This window comes from Pteropus medius, unplaced genomic scaffold (assembly GCF_902729225.1).
Source record: "Pteropus medius unplaced genomic scaffold, Ma_sr-lr_union100, whole genome shotgun sequence".
Taxonomy (NCBI): domain Eukaryota; kingdom Metazoa; phylum Chordata; class Mammalia; order Chiroptera; family Pteropodidae; genus Pteropus; species Pteropus medius.
This window is the reverse complement of record NW_024342470.1, coordinates 1,407,299-1,426,131: the sequence shown is the minus strand read 5'-3', so window position 1 is coordinate 1,426,131 and position 18,833 is coordinate 1,407,299. Positions and strand designations below refer to the sequence as shown.

Below are 18,833 nucleotides of genomic sequence, written 5' to 3'. Positions count from 1 at the left end.
TAGTGGTTAGGTTAGAGAGCAGAAATAAAACTCCTTAGAGAGTATAATACGTACTCCTATGCATCTAGGACAATGGATAAATCAGAAACTGGTGCGAGAAACTACTCAGAAGTCTATGTCAGTGTCAGTGATATTATAATTTATTGAGAAATTGATGAAAAAAATTAAAGGAAATGCTTTCTGAACAGAGCTAAGAAAAAGATAACTGTTTTCATTCGGCAAAAGGAAATCCATCTTGAAAATGGGAAATTTAATATTTAAAGATCCTGTTGCTTTTAAGAGTACTGTTTATAATGAACTTGGCTACACTTTAAATAAACCTTTACATTGTGAACACTTCCTTCAGTTTCTCATAAAACGTACTGTAAAATCAGTATTCTTAATGCCTGTATAAAATGATGCCTTACATATCTGATAGGGGACTTTTCTATACCTGCAGAGAAAAAGCACTATTTTTCCTAAACAGAAAGGTTGTTATTTGCAGATCTACTCCACTGCTCTGAGTCACTGATGGCTACAGGCTTTATATTTAACCTGAAATGCAAAACATTTTTCTTCCAAGACCTGAAGTTAAATCATTTTGCAAAGTATATACAAATATATTCTGAGTTTTCTTTGTCTTGCTACATATACTTGAAAAATAAAGCCAAGATTTTGTAAGGTGTGTGTGTCTGTGTGTGTGTGTGTGTGTGTGTGTGTGTCTGTGTGTGTGTGTGTGTGTGTGTGTTAATGGCATCATTTGTATTCTTTTTTCTCTCTACCTGTCTGGGAGGGGGTGCTTTTTATATACCTTTTCCAGTGCTCATTATTATGAGTTTTAATCATAGCGGGAGGATTTTTTTCATACCACATTGATAAAAGGTCATACTTATTGGGCTGACTTGTCCATTATTTCTATCTAATAATCTTAGAATCTGCTCTACACATTACCTGGGGTAAATAAAAGTAAAGAATTTGGGATTTTTGCATCTACTCACAAATGAGATTAGCCTGTTAAGAACTCATTCTCCCTTATTTTGAGAACACTGCCATGGTCCGATTTTGGTTATTCCAACTGAATGAAATGAACTAGATGGCTTTTCATTGCTCTGAAACAGTTTACATAGGAATCATCTGTTCCCTAAAAGTGGGAAAGAACTCTAGTAGAGAACTCCTAAGGGAAATGATAAGTGCAATGAATAAAAATACAGCAAAGAAAGGGGCAGAGTGAATGGGCCTGTTGTTTCAGATGAGGTGGTTAGAAAAGGTCTCTAAAATGAGCAGAAACCACCATGAAGCAAGGCAGCGAGTCATGCTAGGCAGAGGAAGCAGAGAGGCCAAAGCCATGAAAAGGGAGTATGTTCGAAGAACAGCAAGGAAGCTAGGGTATGTAGAGCAAGGGAGAAAATGATAAGATATGAAATCTGGGAGGTAGTGAAGGGTCAGTTTACTTGAGGCTTTATAGACAAAATTCAAAAAACTTACTTTTTTTGTCATTTCTGTTAATCTTAAATTTTGATCCTTAATTCTATTTTTCTTTATTTGACTGTTATTGTAGCATCTTTTAATCTTTTTCTGTTTTTAATAAAGGTTTAAGAGTATAAATTTTCTTTTAAGTACGGCTTTGCTTGCAGTCTGTAAGATTCATGACCATAAATCACATGGCCATCTCTAAGGTACAAGGGAGGCTAGGAAAAAGATTCTAATGAGCACATTGCTGCCCTAGTCAAAATCAGGATTCTGTTAATAAGGAAGGATGGGAGAATAATATTGGATAAACTACTAGCAATATCATAAAATCCTATGAGCCAAGGAGATTTTCCTATAGATTCCCACGCTATACAGGTCATTACCAAGAATTGTGAAATTGAAAAATACCCAATTTATTTTATGAAACTAACCATAATCTTGTATCAATACCTGACAAAGAGGGCTGAAAAGAAAATTATAGACCAGTTTAATTTATGAATATAACTATGAAAACTCAAAATACAAACACATCAATTTTTCAACACATTGAAAGAATCATCCATCATGATCATGTAGGGTTTATTCATACTCTAATGCAGGAATGCTTTACTATTAGGAAAGCTTTTGATACAATAGAACTAAAACTAGAAAGGTATTTCTTTAATGAAATAAAGACATCTAAATTCCTATTCTGGTTAAGTTTTTTCTGGTTTTAAGGACAAAGATATAGTCCCAAGAGGCTCCAGAACCAGCACAGCTAGAGGCCAGCTTCAGATCACACCAGAGCACCACCCAATCAGCTCCACAGATGACACACCCGGAGGGCAGACTTGGCTGGCACCAGAGTCACCCACTAAAGTGACTCACGCTCTGTGGCATCAGACCCTACTGAGCTCACCCATGATAATCACTGCTAGCTCTCACAGCCAGTCAGCCTGAGGGTTAAATTCCACCCCCTGACATACCAACAGCCATTAAAGCTTTACTACAACAGGGGGCACACACAACCCACATAGGGGACATTCTTGGAGCACCTAGCTCAGGTGACCAAGGAGAGTGTGCCACTGGGCCTTACAAGACACCTTCTACATAAGGCCAGTCTGTTAAGACCAGCAGATATAGCAGATCTACCTAATACATAGAAACAAACACAGAGAAGCAGCTAAAATGAGAAGACAAAGAAATATGTCCCAAATGAAAGAATGGGACAAAACTCCAAAAAAAAGAGCTTAACAAAATGAAGAAAAGCATCTACCAGATACATAGTTCAAAACACTGATTGTAAGGATGCTCAGTTGACTTAGGGGAAGACTAGATGAACTCAGTGAGAATTTCAACAAAGAGAATTTCAATAAAAAAGGACCCGTCAGAATAGAAAATACAGTAACTGAAATGAAGAATATTTTAGAGGGAGTCAACATCGAATTAGTTGAAGCGGAGTATTGAATTAGTGATCTGGAAGACAAGGTAGTGGGAAACACCCAAATGGATCAGAAAAAAGAATTTAAAAAGTAAGGATAGTTTGAGGTACCTCTGGGACAATATCAAGTATACCAATATTTGCATCATATGGGGTGGCATTACCAGAAGGAGAAGAGAGAGATAAAGGGATTGAAAACCTATAGGAAGAAACAGTGATGGGAAAACCTCATTAACTTGGTGAAGGAAATAGACATACAACCTTAGGAAGCATACAGAGTCCAACCAAGAAGAACCCAAAGAGGCCCACACCAAGACACATTGTAATTGAAACACCAAAGGTTAAAGACAAAGAAACTTAAAAGCAGTCAGAGAAAAAGCAATTAGTTATATACTAAAGAGCTCCCATATGACTATCAGCTGATTTCTCAACAGAAGCTTTACAAGCCAGAAAAGATTGGCATAAAATATTCAAAGTGAGGAAAGGGAAAGACCTACAATCAAGATCGATCTACCCAGCAAGGCTATCATTTAGAATGGAAAGAGAGTTTCCAGACAAGAAAAAGCTAAAGGAGGTTATCACCACCAAACCAATATTACAAGAAATGTTAAAGGGACTTCTTTAACCCATTTCTAGTTTGCCCCGAGAATACTCGCTGGTGGCGCTTGCAGCTGCAGCATTTGCCCCGAGATAACTCGTAGATTACAGTCCTAACCTTATCCCCAAAGTTTGCCACAAATATCTCACTTGTATTATTATTTTTGCATTGCTCTAGTATATCAATAGCCTTTGGAAACAAATTACATCATTCTATTTATAGCATTCTATTTTTAATAGTGGTATTTCCCCTTACAAATATAGTAATTCTTGATTGCTGAAAATGTCAAATCCTAGAAAACGTAGCATTCCCATGCATGATATTAACATCATTCTTGAACATTTGTTAGCCGAAGATTTATTTGATGAATCCAATTTATGTATACATTTCTGTTACATTAGGATTAGAGACAAGTTCTGTTTAGAAATAATGCCAAGAACATTATTTTTTTCACATTGAAAATCAGATTTGCTTCAGCCTCAAAGAGCATGTTTATGTAAAATTAAATTAATGCTGGCAATGAGCTGCTCTTTTTTTTCTAAATGGGAAATGGGTTAAGAAAAAATAAAAATATGAATAAGAAAATATAGGAATGAAAAGTTCTCACTGACAAAGGCAAAAGCAGTGGATCAACCCACTTTAAAAGTAGTACAAAAGTTAGAAGACAAAAGTAGGAAGATCACGTGTATTTACAATAATAAATTAAGGGATACACACAAAGTAAAAAATAAATACAAAAACAAACCTTAGGCTGAGTAAAAATCGTAGTGATTTTAGAATGTGTTTGAACATAACAAACCATCAACTTAGTTTTATAGACTGCTATAAACATAGTTTGGTATGTGTGAAGCATGTGCTAACCACGAACTAAAAACCTACAAGAGATATACAAGAAATAAAGAGAAAGGAATCCAAACGTAACACTATAGAAACTTATCAATGTACAAGAGAAGACAGCAAGAGAATTAAGGAACAGAGAACAACTACAAAAACAATCAGAAAACAATTGATAAAAATGTCAGTAACTTCATACCTAGCAAAAATTACTTTAAATGTAATGGTCTAAATGCTCCATTTACATTTTTTTAATCTCTTAGCCAAAAGAGATTAAAAAAACAAAACAAAAACAGGACTTGTACATATGCAGGCTACAATAGACCCACTTCAGATGGAAAGACACACACAGACTGGAAGTAAAAGAATGGAAAAAGATATATCATACAAATGGAAATGAAAAAAAAAAAAGACTTGAAACCAAGGGCTGTAACAAGAGACAAAGAAGGGCTTGTCATAGTGATAAAGGGATCAATCCAACAAGAAGGTATAACTCTTATAAACATATATGCACCCAGTAGAGGAGCACCTAAATATATAAAGTAGTTATTGATGGACAGAAAGGGAGAGATCAACAGTAAGACAATAATAGTAGGGGGCTTTAACACCCCATTGACATCAATGGATAGGGCAGAAAGTCAACAAAGAAACAGTGGCTTTAAATGACACATTAGACCAGATGGACTTAATTGATATTGTTAGGATGTTTCACCTAAAAGCAGCAGAATATACTTTCTTTTCAAGTGAACATGGAACATTTTCCAGGATAGACCACATATTAGGCCATAAAAAAAGTCTCAATAAATTTAAGAAGATTGAAGTCATATCATGTTTCTTCTCCAGTCACAATGAGATGAAACTTAAAATCAATTACAAGAAGAAAACTGTAAACAAACACATGGAGACTAAATAACATGCTATTAAACAATGAATGAGTTAACCATGAAATCAAGGAAGAAATCAAAAGATACCTTGAGACAAATGAAAATGAAAACATAATAACCCCAAATCCATGGGACACAGCCAAAACAGTTCTAAGAGGGAAGTTTCATAGCAATAGAGGCATACCTCAAGAACGAGAAAAATAATAATCTAACTTTACACCTAAAGGAACTAGGAAAAGCAGAACAAACAAAGCCTGAAGTGAGTAGAAGAAAGGAAATAAAGATCAGAGTAGAAATAAGTAAAATAGGGTCTAAAAATACAATATAAAGGTTAATGAAACCAAGAGCTGATTCTTTGAAAAAATAAAATTGATAAACCTTTAGTCAGACTCAGTAAGAAAAAAAAGAACACCCAAATATAAAATCAGAAATGAAAGAGAAGTGACAACCAATACCACAGAAATGCAAAGGATTATAAGAAAATAGTATGAACAATTATATGCCAACAAATTGGAAGAAATGGATAAATTTCTAGGAACATACAAGCTTCTAAGACTGAATCAGGAAGAATCAGAAAATATGAACAGCCTAGTAACTTCTAGTGAAATCGAATCAATAACAACAACAACAAAAAAACTCTTAACAAACAAGTCTGGACCAGATTGCTTCACAGCTGAATTTTACCAAACATTCAAAACAGTTTACACCTGTCCTCAAACTGTTCCAAGAAAAACTGAGGAGGCGGGAAGACTCCCAAATTCATTTTATGAGGCCGGCATTACCCTGAGACCAAAACCAGACAAAGACACTACAAAACAAGAGAATTATAGGCCAATATCCCTGATGAACATAAGTGCAAAATTCTCAATAAAAATATTAACAAACCGAATTCTGCAATATATTAAAAAAGATCATATACCATAATCAAGTTGGATTTATTCCTGGAATGCAAATTTGCTTCAATATCTGCAAATCAATTAGCATGATACACCATATAAACAAAATAAAGGTTAAAAATCATATGATTGTACTAATAGGTACAGAAAAGCATTTGACAAAATTCAACATCCATTTATGATAAAAACTCTCAGCAAAGTGGGGATAGAAGGGATATACCTCAACATAATAAAGGCCGTATATGACAAACCCACAGCTTCCATCACACTCAGTGGTAAAAAGCTGAAAGCTTTTTATTTACGATCAGGAACAAGACAAGGATATTCACTTTCACCACTTTCATTCAACATAGTATTGGAAGTCCTAGCCACATCAATCAGACAAGAAAAACAAATAAAAGGCATCCAGGTTGGAAAGGAAGAAGTAAAACTGTCATTATTTGCAAATGACATACTACTATATAGAGAGAACCACTATGTATAGAGAACCATCAAAAAAATATTAGAACAAATATATGAATTCAGTAAAGTAGCAGGATTCAAAATTAGTATTCAGAAGTTGTTTGCATTTCCATGCACTGATGAGCTGCTAGAAAGAAAAATTCAGAAAATAATCCCATTTACAATTGCATCAAAAAGAAAAAAATACCTAGGAATAAATTTAACTAAGGAAGTGAAAGGTCTATAGTTGGAAAACTCTAAGACATTAAGGAAAGAAATTAAAGATTCAGATAAATGGAAGGCTATACTGTGCTCATGGATAGGAAGAATTAACATCATTAAAATGTCCATACTACCCAAGCGATTTCCAGGTTCACTGCAATCCATATCAAAATACCAACACAGATTTCATAGAACTAGAATAATCCAAAAATTTATATGAAACCACAGAAGACCCCGAATAGCCAAAGCAATCTTGAGAAAGAAGAACAAAGTTGGAGATATCAGGCTACTGATATCAAACTATACTGCAAGGCTATAGTAATCAAAACAGCATGGTGCTGGCATAAAAACAGACACATAGATCAATGGAACAGAATATAGTCCAAAAATAACCCTATGTAAATATGGTCAATCTATGACAAAGGAGGCAAGAATATACAATGGAGTAAAGACAGTTTCTTCATTAGTGGTGTTGGGAAGACTGGATAGAGACATGCAAAATATGAAACTAGACTATCTGAAAATATAAAATTCCTAGAAGAAAACATAGGCAGTAAACTCTGTGACATTGCTCTGAGCAATATTTTTTTTGGATATGTCTCTCCAGGCAAGGGAAATGAAAGAAAAAAACAAATGGGACTACATTAAACTAAAAAGTTTTTGTACAATGAAGGATCTTTCAACAAAACAAAAAGATAACCTACTGAATGGGAGAAGATATTTGCCAATGATACATCCAATATGGGGCTAATATCCAATCCAAGGTATATAAGGAACTTATACAACTTAACAGTCCCCCCCCAAAAAAAAAAATCTGATTGAAAAATGGGCAGAGGACCTGAACAGACATTTCTCCAAAGAGGAAAGATGACCAATATACAAATGAAAAGGTGCTCAACATAACTAATCATCAGAGAAATAGAAATCAAAACCACAGTGAGATATCATTTCACACTTGTGAGAATGGCTATCATCAATAAATCAACAAACAACAAGTGTTGGTAGGATGTGGAGAAAAGGTAAGACGCATGCATTGTTGGTGGGATTGTAAATTTGTGCAGCCTTTATGGAAAAAAGCATGGAGCATCTTCAAAAAATTAAATGTAGAACTGCCATATGACCTGGCAATCCTATTTCTGGGTATTTATCAAAAGAAATCCAAAACACAAATTCTAAAAGATATATGCCTATGGCCTTTGCAGCATTATTTACAATAGCCAAGATATGGAAACAACTTATGTGTCCATTGATAGATGAATGGATAAAGTAGATGTGGTTCATATATTCAATGGAATATTACTCAGCCATAAAAAAGAATGAAATTTTGCCATTTGTAACAAGATGGATGGACCTAGAAGGTATTAATTAAGTGAAATAAGAGAAAGACAAATACCATACAATTTCGCTTATATGTGGAATCTAAAAAACAAAATAATTAACAAAACAAAACAGAAACAAGCTCATAGATACAGAGAATTGGTGGTCCCCAAGTAGGTGGTGGCTTGGGGTATGGTTGAAAAAAGCGAAAGGGATTAAGAAGTGCAGATTGCCAATTATTAAAATAGTCACCGGGATGTAAAGTACAGCATAGGGAATATAATCAATAATATTGTAATAACTATGTATGATGTTATATGGATACTAGACTTATTGGGGTGAGCACTTCATAAAGTGTATAAATGTCTAATCATTATATTGTATACCTGAAACTAATATAATATTGTATGTCAACTGTAATTGAAGACTACATTAAGGTGAATAAAATAATAAAAGCTTTGTCAAATGTAAAGTGCTGTCTAAATGTGAATTACAATTTTGATTTCATGCTCTTTGGAATAAATTTCATCTTTAAATTATAAGCTATCATTCTGAAATACCAATAGCTTTGATAAACACTCAACTTCACAATTTCCAACCAGTTTTCCAAGGTGGCATAATAAATAATGTGTTTTTGCCCATGACTGCAGTTTCATTTTCTGCATCTTGATATTACTATATTTAGAAAAAAATATTCTATTTCTGATTGACACACACACACACAAAAGAATGAAAAGTTGTATAAAAAGTACCCTCTATATAAGTAGAGGGTAAAAAGAATGCACTGATGCCAGTAAACACACACACACAATAACAATAATAATACTACACCCCAATTTACAAATGCTTGACCTTGTTTTTCAACAAAATCTGTGACTACAAAATACACTTTAAAATAATATCTGAAATAGTATGGCACAAAGCCATAATAATGTATCCCCAGTTACTTCTGGAAGTTTCTCAGAGAATTATGTGTACTGCAGAGCCCATTTCTCCCTCCTGCCTCAGCTCAGATCTTTCCAACTTGCCACCGTCCAGCTGCCAGTAACTCCAGTTAGGCAGCCTGCTAGGCACGCTTGTTCTACACTCAGGGAAGAATAGCACCCATTTCATATTTTCGCTCTTTGAGTATAAAAATGAGGATATTTCTAATATCTCCTTTGAATTTTTATAATTAGACAGCATTATAAAATCAAATCTACCTCTTTGCGAGACATGTGTAATATGAATTTTCTCTAATTATAAGTAGTGCCAGCTTTAAATTTTGAAATCACAGTAATGTATCTTTTACACCAGTATTTTGAAGACTTTTTTTTTTATCACAACCCACATTAAGAAATACATTTTAAATCATGCTTAGCAAAATAAGCCAGACAGAAAAAGTTGAAAATCACATGATATCACTTATATGTCATATATAAACCTAAAAGCAACAAATGAACAGGAGAAACAAACAGACTCATGGACATGGACTATAGACTAGTGGTTACCAGAAGGTAGGGAGTTGGGGAGGAGGGGATAGGTAGACGGTTGAAAGGGGTCAAATTTAGGGGGTAGGGGGAGGGCGAAGTGAGTAAACGGGATCAAATATATGGTAGCGGAAGGAAACTGGACTTTGGGTAGTAAACACACAGTAGAATATACAGATGTCAAATTATAATGTACGCCTGAAAATTATATAATTGTATTAACCAATGTTACCCCAATAAACTTAATAAAAAAAAGAAATGCATTTTATACTATGACCAAGTACACATATACACATGCACACATGTACAACATTTTATACATATATATTTATATAATTAAAAGTTTCACAGAACGTACCAAGGATCCATGCAAAATACCGATATTATCTGTTCTATTTCATTTAAAAATTTGATATCAACCAACTAAATTGATTTCCTTAGACTATGCTTTTTAGCAGTTTCATAATTCTGAACATAGGGTGATTCTTTTGATTGTTAAGTAAATAAAATTTCTGAAGTTCAAGAATTCAATTTTGAAAGATGAAAATCCAATGGCTTTTAGAAATATATCTAACTTTATTGTAAATATTAATTTTTCATGTGTGGGCAGGATGGTTTTGGTGCTAGTTGCTAGTTTTACTCTCATTTCTAGAAGGGTGATAGGATAAGAATTTTCTAAATGGTGATTTCTTTTCTTTCTGCAGCTCTCACGTGAATGTAAGTCTAGTGCATCATTAACCTAAGGACCTCACCATTTGGAAGTTACAGATTTTGCCATCGGCTTACCTTATCCTTTTCGGTCTGCTCTTTTTCCTCAAACAGTGGAAATAGCTTTCTTTCAAGTTGCTTTTGTCGCAGAGTTAAGCAAATGGCTGATAGTGGCTTTGGTAAAAAATCCCCCAAGTGCTCCAAATGTTCTCAGAAAGAAGTACTTTGTGTATGTTCCTGTAAATCAAGGCTTTCTCCAATGTCAGTGGTGGAAATGTCACAGACATCAAGCATTTCTAGTTCAGTCGTTTCCATTTCATCGGAGAGAAAAAAAGAACAAGCCAGTAAAGATAACGCCTCTGAAAAAGATTTGGTAAATATTTAAAAAAATTCTACTTTTCAACACAAGTTGAAATTCCATTCCCTAATCCCATCCCTGGATTTATGCATATATCCCATGGGCCCTTGTCAACTAATTCATTGCCTTCTTAACTATTAAAGGAACTGCTTTCTTAAATAAGAGGTGAGCAAAGTTAGTAATATCTTTTACAACGTTTCCAACACTCCCCAAATTAACTATTTCCCAGGATTATGAATAATTTGGAATGTTGTTCTAGCTTCTTTTTTGAAAATGGCTTATACAGAAATGAATTTGTTTTCAAGTTGAATTAAATATATGAATTTGGCGGCATTTTTTTTCATCTGATGCAGAATGAGATTTATGGTTGTGGTTAAATATAGGGTGATTATTATTTAAGACAATTTCTGGTTATGTAGATGGAATATCAAATATACTCTGTAAAATTGGTTCGCATTAGTTACAAACAATCTATGACTACCTGGTTGGACTGGTGTGGGCATATTCCCCTTCATACAGAAGAGGCAGTGTGGAAGGTTGCACTCGATATAGCACAGCTTTGGAGACAGAGAGCAGTAAGTTTAAGAAAAATTAGGTTCTCAGCCCTCACAGTTGTATCTTTTTCAAATTTTCACCCTAAACTTTTTTTCTGATTTGTATTACAGTATAGTTATTGCCAGATACGTGTCTCTGAGTGCATCATTACTGAGTGAGTTGTTACTATACTATGTTATTTTCATTGGAAGCATATTTTGTGAACGTCTGGCCAATAATTTTTTATGTATAACCTATTTGAGGTGATATGTTTTGAAACAAGGATGATTGAGAAAGCTGTGAAGTTGCCCTCTCATGATTTTAAAAAATCACTGAGTAAGTTCTGATTTATCTTCTATGTAGGTTATCAGGTACACTTGCCTGAATTTAGGAAATTAGAATGAGTGACTTCTTAAGGTCTCTTTTAGCCTAATGAGTCAAATCAAATAGGGCTTAGAATTTGAAAAAGACAGTGAATTATCTTTTATGCAATATTTATCAGATTATCTAAATTAGGATTTTGCTTTGTTAACAAGTGTGTTATATCTTAATGTTACTTTTTGTTTTTTTAATTCCTTTTTGGTCTAAGCCCTCAAGAACCTCAAATGTAGAGAGAAAGGCATCTCAACAACAATGGGGTCGGAGCAACTTTACAGAAGGAAAAGTTCCGCATATACGGATGGACAATGGAGCTGCTATTCAGGTATATAGAAAGCAAAGTGAAGCTACTAGGAACATTCAGGTTTCTTCTAAGTCAATGGTGAATGGCAAAAATGATTTAAAAATAAGTCTCTAAGGAAAGGAAGGAAAGAAAAGAGGAAATTTATCATTTAAGGATGTCAAAGTCTTTACTACAGAAAATGCAGACTAATTGTTTTGTTTTGTTTTGTTTTTTTCTGTTTATAGAGGACCAAATAGACTTTAATTAAAATGGATAACATTTTTATTAGATAAAATGAGAATATTTTGGTCTTCGGGTCTTGCCTGATGCTGAGGGCAATCGTGGAGTCTTTGTGTGGACCTCCTGAAGATGCAGAGAGAGACCAGATGATTTGAGATGGTTTGGCTGTTCACTTCCTTGATGACTAGTAGAGAGGCCAGAATTTCCCTTTTGGACCCCTCTATTTTTTGCAGCTTCTGATTAGATGAATACCAATATTATTAGTCTTCTCAGGATTCTAATTATTACATACAAATATGAATTAGATATTAGTATCATTTTAGAAATAATGTGTTCTTTAACATTAAAGGAACTGCAACAGTAACAACTACAAGAAGAAAATTGTATTTTATTAACTTTAAAAAATTGTTTTAAGAGATATTTGGCAGTTTACTTGAAGTGATCAGAAAAATTTCCTGAGAAATCCTGACTTGAAAAGTTTAAATCTTCTCCCTTTAAATATAAGGCCTGTATTTTTAAAAATCTACAAATTTACTGAATTTTAAATTTACTCATAAGAGCTTTCATCGAAATGTGTTTGTTGTGAAAAATTAGGAAAATATAGATAGAATAGTGAAGAAAACAAAAATCACGAGCCAGATTTAACCAGTTTTAACATTAATTACCTTTACCTCATTTTAATGCATGTCTAAATCATCCTATTTTTTCAGTTTTTCCTGTTTTGAAATTACAAAATATTCTAAATACATATATTTCAAGAAATAGCCTAACTGGTATAGTTGAAGTTTCTCTTCCTCCATTTAATGGACTTGCTCAATTTAAAGATTTTAAACATTTCAGAAGAGTATATAAAAAAAGGAAGTTACAGTCATCCAAAATTCTACTACCCAATGATAACTACTCAATATTTAGATGAATGTCTTTCCAGACATCTATCTAAGCACCCTCACATACACATGTTTTTAACATTTTCATGATGGGATTGTATCATGCATGCTTTCACATTCTGCACTATATCATGGACTTCTTTTATGTCCATGGAATGATCAGAAAAATAAAACTAGATCTATATTACTATTTTAATAGCATCCCCTTAATACAAACAAGAAGTCATTTTCTCATTTTCACCTCTATGTAATGATGTCAAAGCAGTTAGTTGAAGCAAAAAATTAGTTTGTAAAAAACTTGTTGAGCAATTACCCATTTCTCAATATTAAAATACTGTGTCCAACTTATGGTTCTCGAAGTTTAGTGAGAAAGTGAGAGTTTAGTTTTTAAAAGTAATGGAAAATTGGGGAATTGGTTATAGAGTTGATACTGTTTTGTTCTGTGGGAAAATGACATTTAAATTCAGATTTAATTTTACAAAGTAGAAATACTAGAAATTAATAATGTAGGTATGAGATAACTGAACATAGCCTTATTTGTGTTTTATAGGCATGTGAATGGTTTTTTTTAAATACACAAACATCGTACATACATAGAAGATTTGGAAGAATATAATTCAAGTTTTGAATAGTGGTTAACCATGAGATGAGACTGGGGTCTTCCATTTTAGTTTTTTATTTTCTTCCTTTTGCTTATCTGTATCTTCTAACTTTTTAAAAAGGTGAATATATAATGTTTTTGTCAAAAGAAAATAAGAGACATATTTTAATTTTAGAAGGATGTGAAGTTGGTAGGTCTTCTGGCTTAGCCCATATTGCTACATGCAAAATAATCATGAATTAAACCATGATAAATTAAAAAAATAAATTCCTATTTAACTCATTCTATATAATATGTAGTTCAGAGTTGCATATAAAGATAATAAAAATAAAATATTTTTTCTTATTTTAATTATCTTAGTTTTCTGACTTTAATCTCCCTATTAAGTGGTAGGGGGAAGAGGGAGGAGCCAAAATAATTATAAGTCATTTGAAAACAATCATCTGGGCAGGATGTGCCCTGCGTGGGTCTAGGAGTCTTCCTTTGCAATATTCAAGACCATAAATCTGGAGCTCCTCCTCCAGGGCCCAACTCCACATACTCAGTCTGTCATTTCTCTTAAATATGTGTATATATAGTAGGTTCCTGACTGGCTGGCTTGCTAACTGGATTTATTGACTGATTCATTCATTTATCAATTCACTCATTCATTCCACATTTGCACTGCTATCCCTCTGGAATATCTTTCTTGCCTTGCTTGGATTACAGAAAAAAAAAATCTCTATTTTTTTGCCTTTGTTCCCCTACAAGCTAGTCTCAGAAACCACTTCTTTCATAATGTTTTCCCTTATTCTCTCAGCGTTTTGGTTCTGGTCTCTGGCTCCAATGTCATTTTGTACTTTATTTTTAACTTAAAATTTTATGACTTATGTAATAATCTTATCTCTTGAGTAGATTACAAATTCTGAGAAAACAGGAATTATGTTTTATTCATCTTTGTAGTCCCCAAAGTATACATCACAAGGAACTAAGGACAGTCTAACATGTTGAAGCCGAACACTTTTTTCTTCTCTTTTGTTCCTTTCCACTCCCCTCTCCTTCTCTCTTCCTCTCTCCTTCCCTCCCTTCCCCTCTCTTTCTTTCTCTTTCCTCCTGTCTTTCCTTCTCCGTCTCATTTTCCTTCCTCCTTACCATCCTTCCTTTACTCTCTTCCCTCTCTCCTTTCTTCCTCCCCTCCCTTGCTCTCTCCTTCCTTACCCTTTCTTTTATCCCTTCCCCAACACGCACTAAACATGAATATTTTGCATGCAAGGTTTCAAGGTAAGCTTTTTAAAGGATACAAAAGAAACAGTTTTTAAAGGAGCTTCTAGACCATCTTGGGGAAAAAAATGAGTGAAAACATTTATAAGCAAAAGAGTAGTTATAGTGTTTGAGGATCTATGCATTCATGCTGAAGAAAGTCAAAATAAAGGAACAATGACCACAGTGCAGAGTGAGGCAGGAAAGCCCCGTGTGAAAGAGGTAAATAATTATTTGAGCATTGAATCTTCTTTTACAAAAGTGGGAAAGGAATGTAAGCAGTAGAAAATATGAAAACTAGCAGCTAATTTACCTTTTGCATGGTGAAGGTGAAGGTGGGTCACACAGAGAAACAGAGTAGCATCTCTAGGGAATGCTTTGGCTGGCTGCCCCAACAGAGGTGTCACCTAGTAGCACAAATTCAGCTGTTCTCTCATGTCCAGAAACACTCTCAAGGTCCAGAAACTCTTGTTAATGCCTAGAGTTGGTTTGGATCAGGGAGACTGACTCTCCCTAACCAAATCTACAAGAAATGAAAGTGTATAGGAGTTACTTGTTCATTGTTTTACAGTATGAAGCAGAATGCTGGTGTTGGTAAGACCAGTGCATTCTGTCTGTGTGAGCAGACATTAAATGATAAGCGGAAGGATTCTTGGTCTGGTTGGTGTTACTGCAAATGGTTTTTATTTTCTTCTCTGTGCTGATTTATATTAAAATTTCTGTCCATATTGCTTTTTCTAAAACAAGAAGAATAAAACAATAAAAGTGATTTTTAATAGAAATAATGAAGATAAAGAAAAAGTATTACTTGGTAAACCAGAAAGTGGTTGTTCAATGGTTAATATGTGTTAATTTTGCAAAACTCTCAGCGTTTGGGATAATTTTGGGCATGAATGTGTTTTATACCCATATATATGTATATATATTCATACTCAATTTTTCCTTTTTCTTATGAAGATATTTCATTAATATTATAGTTTGTAAGAGATTCATTTTTATACTTTTGAGGTTTTCCACATTTCCCCATTAGGATTTTTATGGTTTTCCTCCAAAGGACATTTAATGAAATTCATCAAAATTTATTTTTGTTTAATTAAGATGTGTTTATTAATATTGAAGCAAATATGTGGTATCTTCTATTTGATTTTACCCTGGAGCAGAATCTCTCTTCCCTTGGGTAGATCTCTGTCAATATTATGTGCTCATATTTAATACCTAATAAATGGCAGAAAGAGACAAAGGTACTCCTATTTTTTATCCAGGGAATCTATACTTTTGGAAGAATATTGGGACAAGGGAGCTTTGGAATGGTGTTTGAAGCTACAGACAAGGAAACAGAAATTAAGTGGGCAATTAAAAAAGTGAACAAAGATAAGGTAAGGCGTATTAGCAGCATCATACTGGGGCACAGCACCAGGGCAGGATGGGGTAGTCAGTGCAGTTTTTCACATTAACGTAACTGCCTCTGACCCTGTGGGCTGTTCCTCTAGAGAAGAGTGGGCATTTCTCTAGCTCTCTGGGAAGGGACCAGTTCTTGAACTCAGGTAGACAAGTTCCATCTGGAAAAAGCAAAGGAAAGGATAACGAACAGAACCAATATAACCAAATATAAGTAGAGTTTACCAGAGTGAGTTGAAGGGAAGTTCTGATTATCAGCATGTATAAATGTAGGGCTACTGGCAAGAGATGTCTTTAACCAGAAATGAGCCCTGGGACTCTCTCCTGATGTGGTTCTGCTATACTGTTCTCCTATTCTCTCCTTTCCTTGATTCTCTTTTCCTCATTGTTAGTTTATTCTCTTTTTATTAATTCTACCTGCTCTTTCAGTTCAAACCACTTTTTCCTCAACTATCTACAATTTACCTGTTGCCATTGAATTCCTCACTGGATTTCTTTTGACTGGGCAATGACTGAGCTTCTCTTTAAGGGAGAGTCTTAAGTCTTCAGGTCTTACCCCCGATCATTTCATCAACTTTTTAAAAGTTGCCGTGCCTGGGAAAAAACATTCTGGTGTTTTTTCCTTAGCTTCTTAATGATAAATATTACATTTACAAAATGAAATAGTAGGTTTTATGTATTCTTTAAAACAAACTATAGCAAATTATGTACCATTTCTCCTTAAAGATTATTAAAGTGACATATAAATCTTAATAAAGAGAGATCTAGAGCTTTCCTAGAAATCTTCAGAATTTTAGAACCATGGTGCTGTGTGGGGTATTATTTCCTTTGCCCCTTTGGCATCACGTAGGGTAAGGGGTTAGATTTTAGGGTTACATTGTTAGGATACCTACTTGCAACTTTAGGAATTCGTAATCTTGTACACATATTTGATGCTGAGAGTATACTGGACACTAAGATAGTAAAATAAAATTATATAGTCAATATGAATTAGACAATATATTACTGTATTATATACTGGACAAGCCATTTGGGGAAGGAGATTGAAACAGAATTGAGGTGGATTTTAGGAGAAATTGTGGTAACTTCCATATCTAATCTGGACAGAAATTCATTCCTCACAGTAGTTATTTCTCTTAACCCTCTAGAATAACCTTAAAATGTGATTTTCATCTTATAGGATAGGACATAGTGGGTAAGTGGTTTCCTGCTCATTGCTGAGATGGTAAAGGTTAAAGGGTAAAGGTAATCGGAAGCAGAAATGACCCCGGGTGAAATTTTAACTGGATAAAGATTGCTTTATGATCAGTCCGTTTTCAGCCCTTTAGGGTATTATCTGTGCTTTCCCAAACATGGAGTGGGGCGGTCTGGAAGACAAGGGAGGGATAAGACCTTTGTTATCCCTTTCAGGAATATCTTTATGTGGATGAGCACAATGCTTATCTGCAAATAATGATGGTAATTTAGATGTCAGTAGTGGTGGTGGATGATTAGGGTGGTGGTTGTGGTGGTGAGGGTGGAAAAGTCTTTCTAGAATTTCTTAGATGACATTGTAGAAAGTTAATTACTTACACCTTGATTGAAGGCCTGTGTTCCCTGGGGTGTTCTTGCCTTTACCTTTTGCTGTCAGGTATGGTTAACAGTTACATGTAAGGAGATGAAGTTGGAGTTAGGTTGGTTAGAAGGCGACATTTGCATTTCTCTTTCTCTCAGTTAATTTTTTGAGGCCTAGAAACCAGGAAGTGATATAATGCAGGGCTAAGTGTAGAATCTTACTGTATATTGTTTCTTTTGATACATATATATATAAATAAAACAAAACAAAACAGATAAAACATTTTGTTTTTATCTTCTCCAATTGATGTCCTTGGAAAGTAGATTTTGTTTTTATTATGCTAACATCAAAGGATCAATATGATTTTGAAAGAAATACCAAAAAGCATATTAAAAATTGGAATAATTTTTTGAGGGGACAGAGACCACGTTGTAGTTAATTTATAGAAACAGTTCAATAAACAGAAGTAGTTTGAAACCAAATTACATGTAACATAAAATTGGACAAAGGAAAGAAGGAGTATAATTTAATTTTATCATGCTACCTTTTCAAAAAGAAACTTCTCAAGAAACTATGGGGAAAAAAATAAGAATAACTGTAACTTTTATACTGAGGTATGTAGTAGTGACAATTATATGTGAAATCTATGTTTCTTCATTATTTAAGGCTGGAAGCTCTGCTCTAAAGTTACTTGAACGAGAGGTGAGCATCCTAAAATGTGTGAAACACGAACACATCATACATCTGGAACAAGTGTTTGAGACGCCAAAGGTAAAGCTTTATCAGGCACTGCACTTTAAAAGTTGTTATTACAAAATGAACATCATTCCCTTCTGAAGTAATCCCTCTGGGCACAGTTGCTCATGTCCTTGGCATGAGTCTGTCACTGGAGATTGATGAGAGCATTCCACAGGACTTTTATTATTGATTGTATAATTAGGTGTCTGATGATTAGATTGATGGCTTTAGTGATATTTCTGGGTGGCATGTTGAAAACAAATGTTTAAAACTGAAACAACTTCATACACAACTGATTAGCGATTAAAACTTCCTTAGAGGTGGCTTTCCTTTTGCTTGGTCCTTGATTTCTCCATTAGAGTCTCTTGGAATATTGTCTTAATT

The 18,833-nt window shown here is 34.2% G+C and overlaps 1 protein-coding gene across 1 annotated transcript in view; it reads left to right on the top strand.

Annotated features, from left to right (window-relative positions):
- The window catches only part of STK33 (serine/threonine kinase 33), a 119,793-nt gene that overhangs the window by 55,592 nt on the left and 45,368 nt on the right, over positions 1-18,833 (top strand). Inside the window, exons 2-4 of the mRNA XM_039863525.1 lie at positions 11,720-11,833; positions 16,021-16,134; positions 18,378-18,482. Coding sequence (XP_039719459.1) covers positions 11,810-11,833; positions 16,021-16,134; positions 18,378-18,482 — 243 coding nt within the window. The 5' untranslated portion in view covers positions 11,720-11,809. The remainder of the gene's footprint in view (positions 1-11,719; positions 11,834-16,020; positions 16,135-18,377; positions 18,483-18,833) is intronic.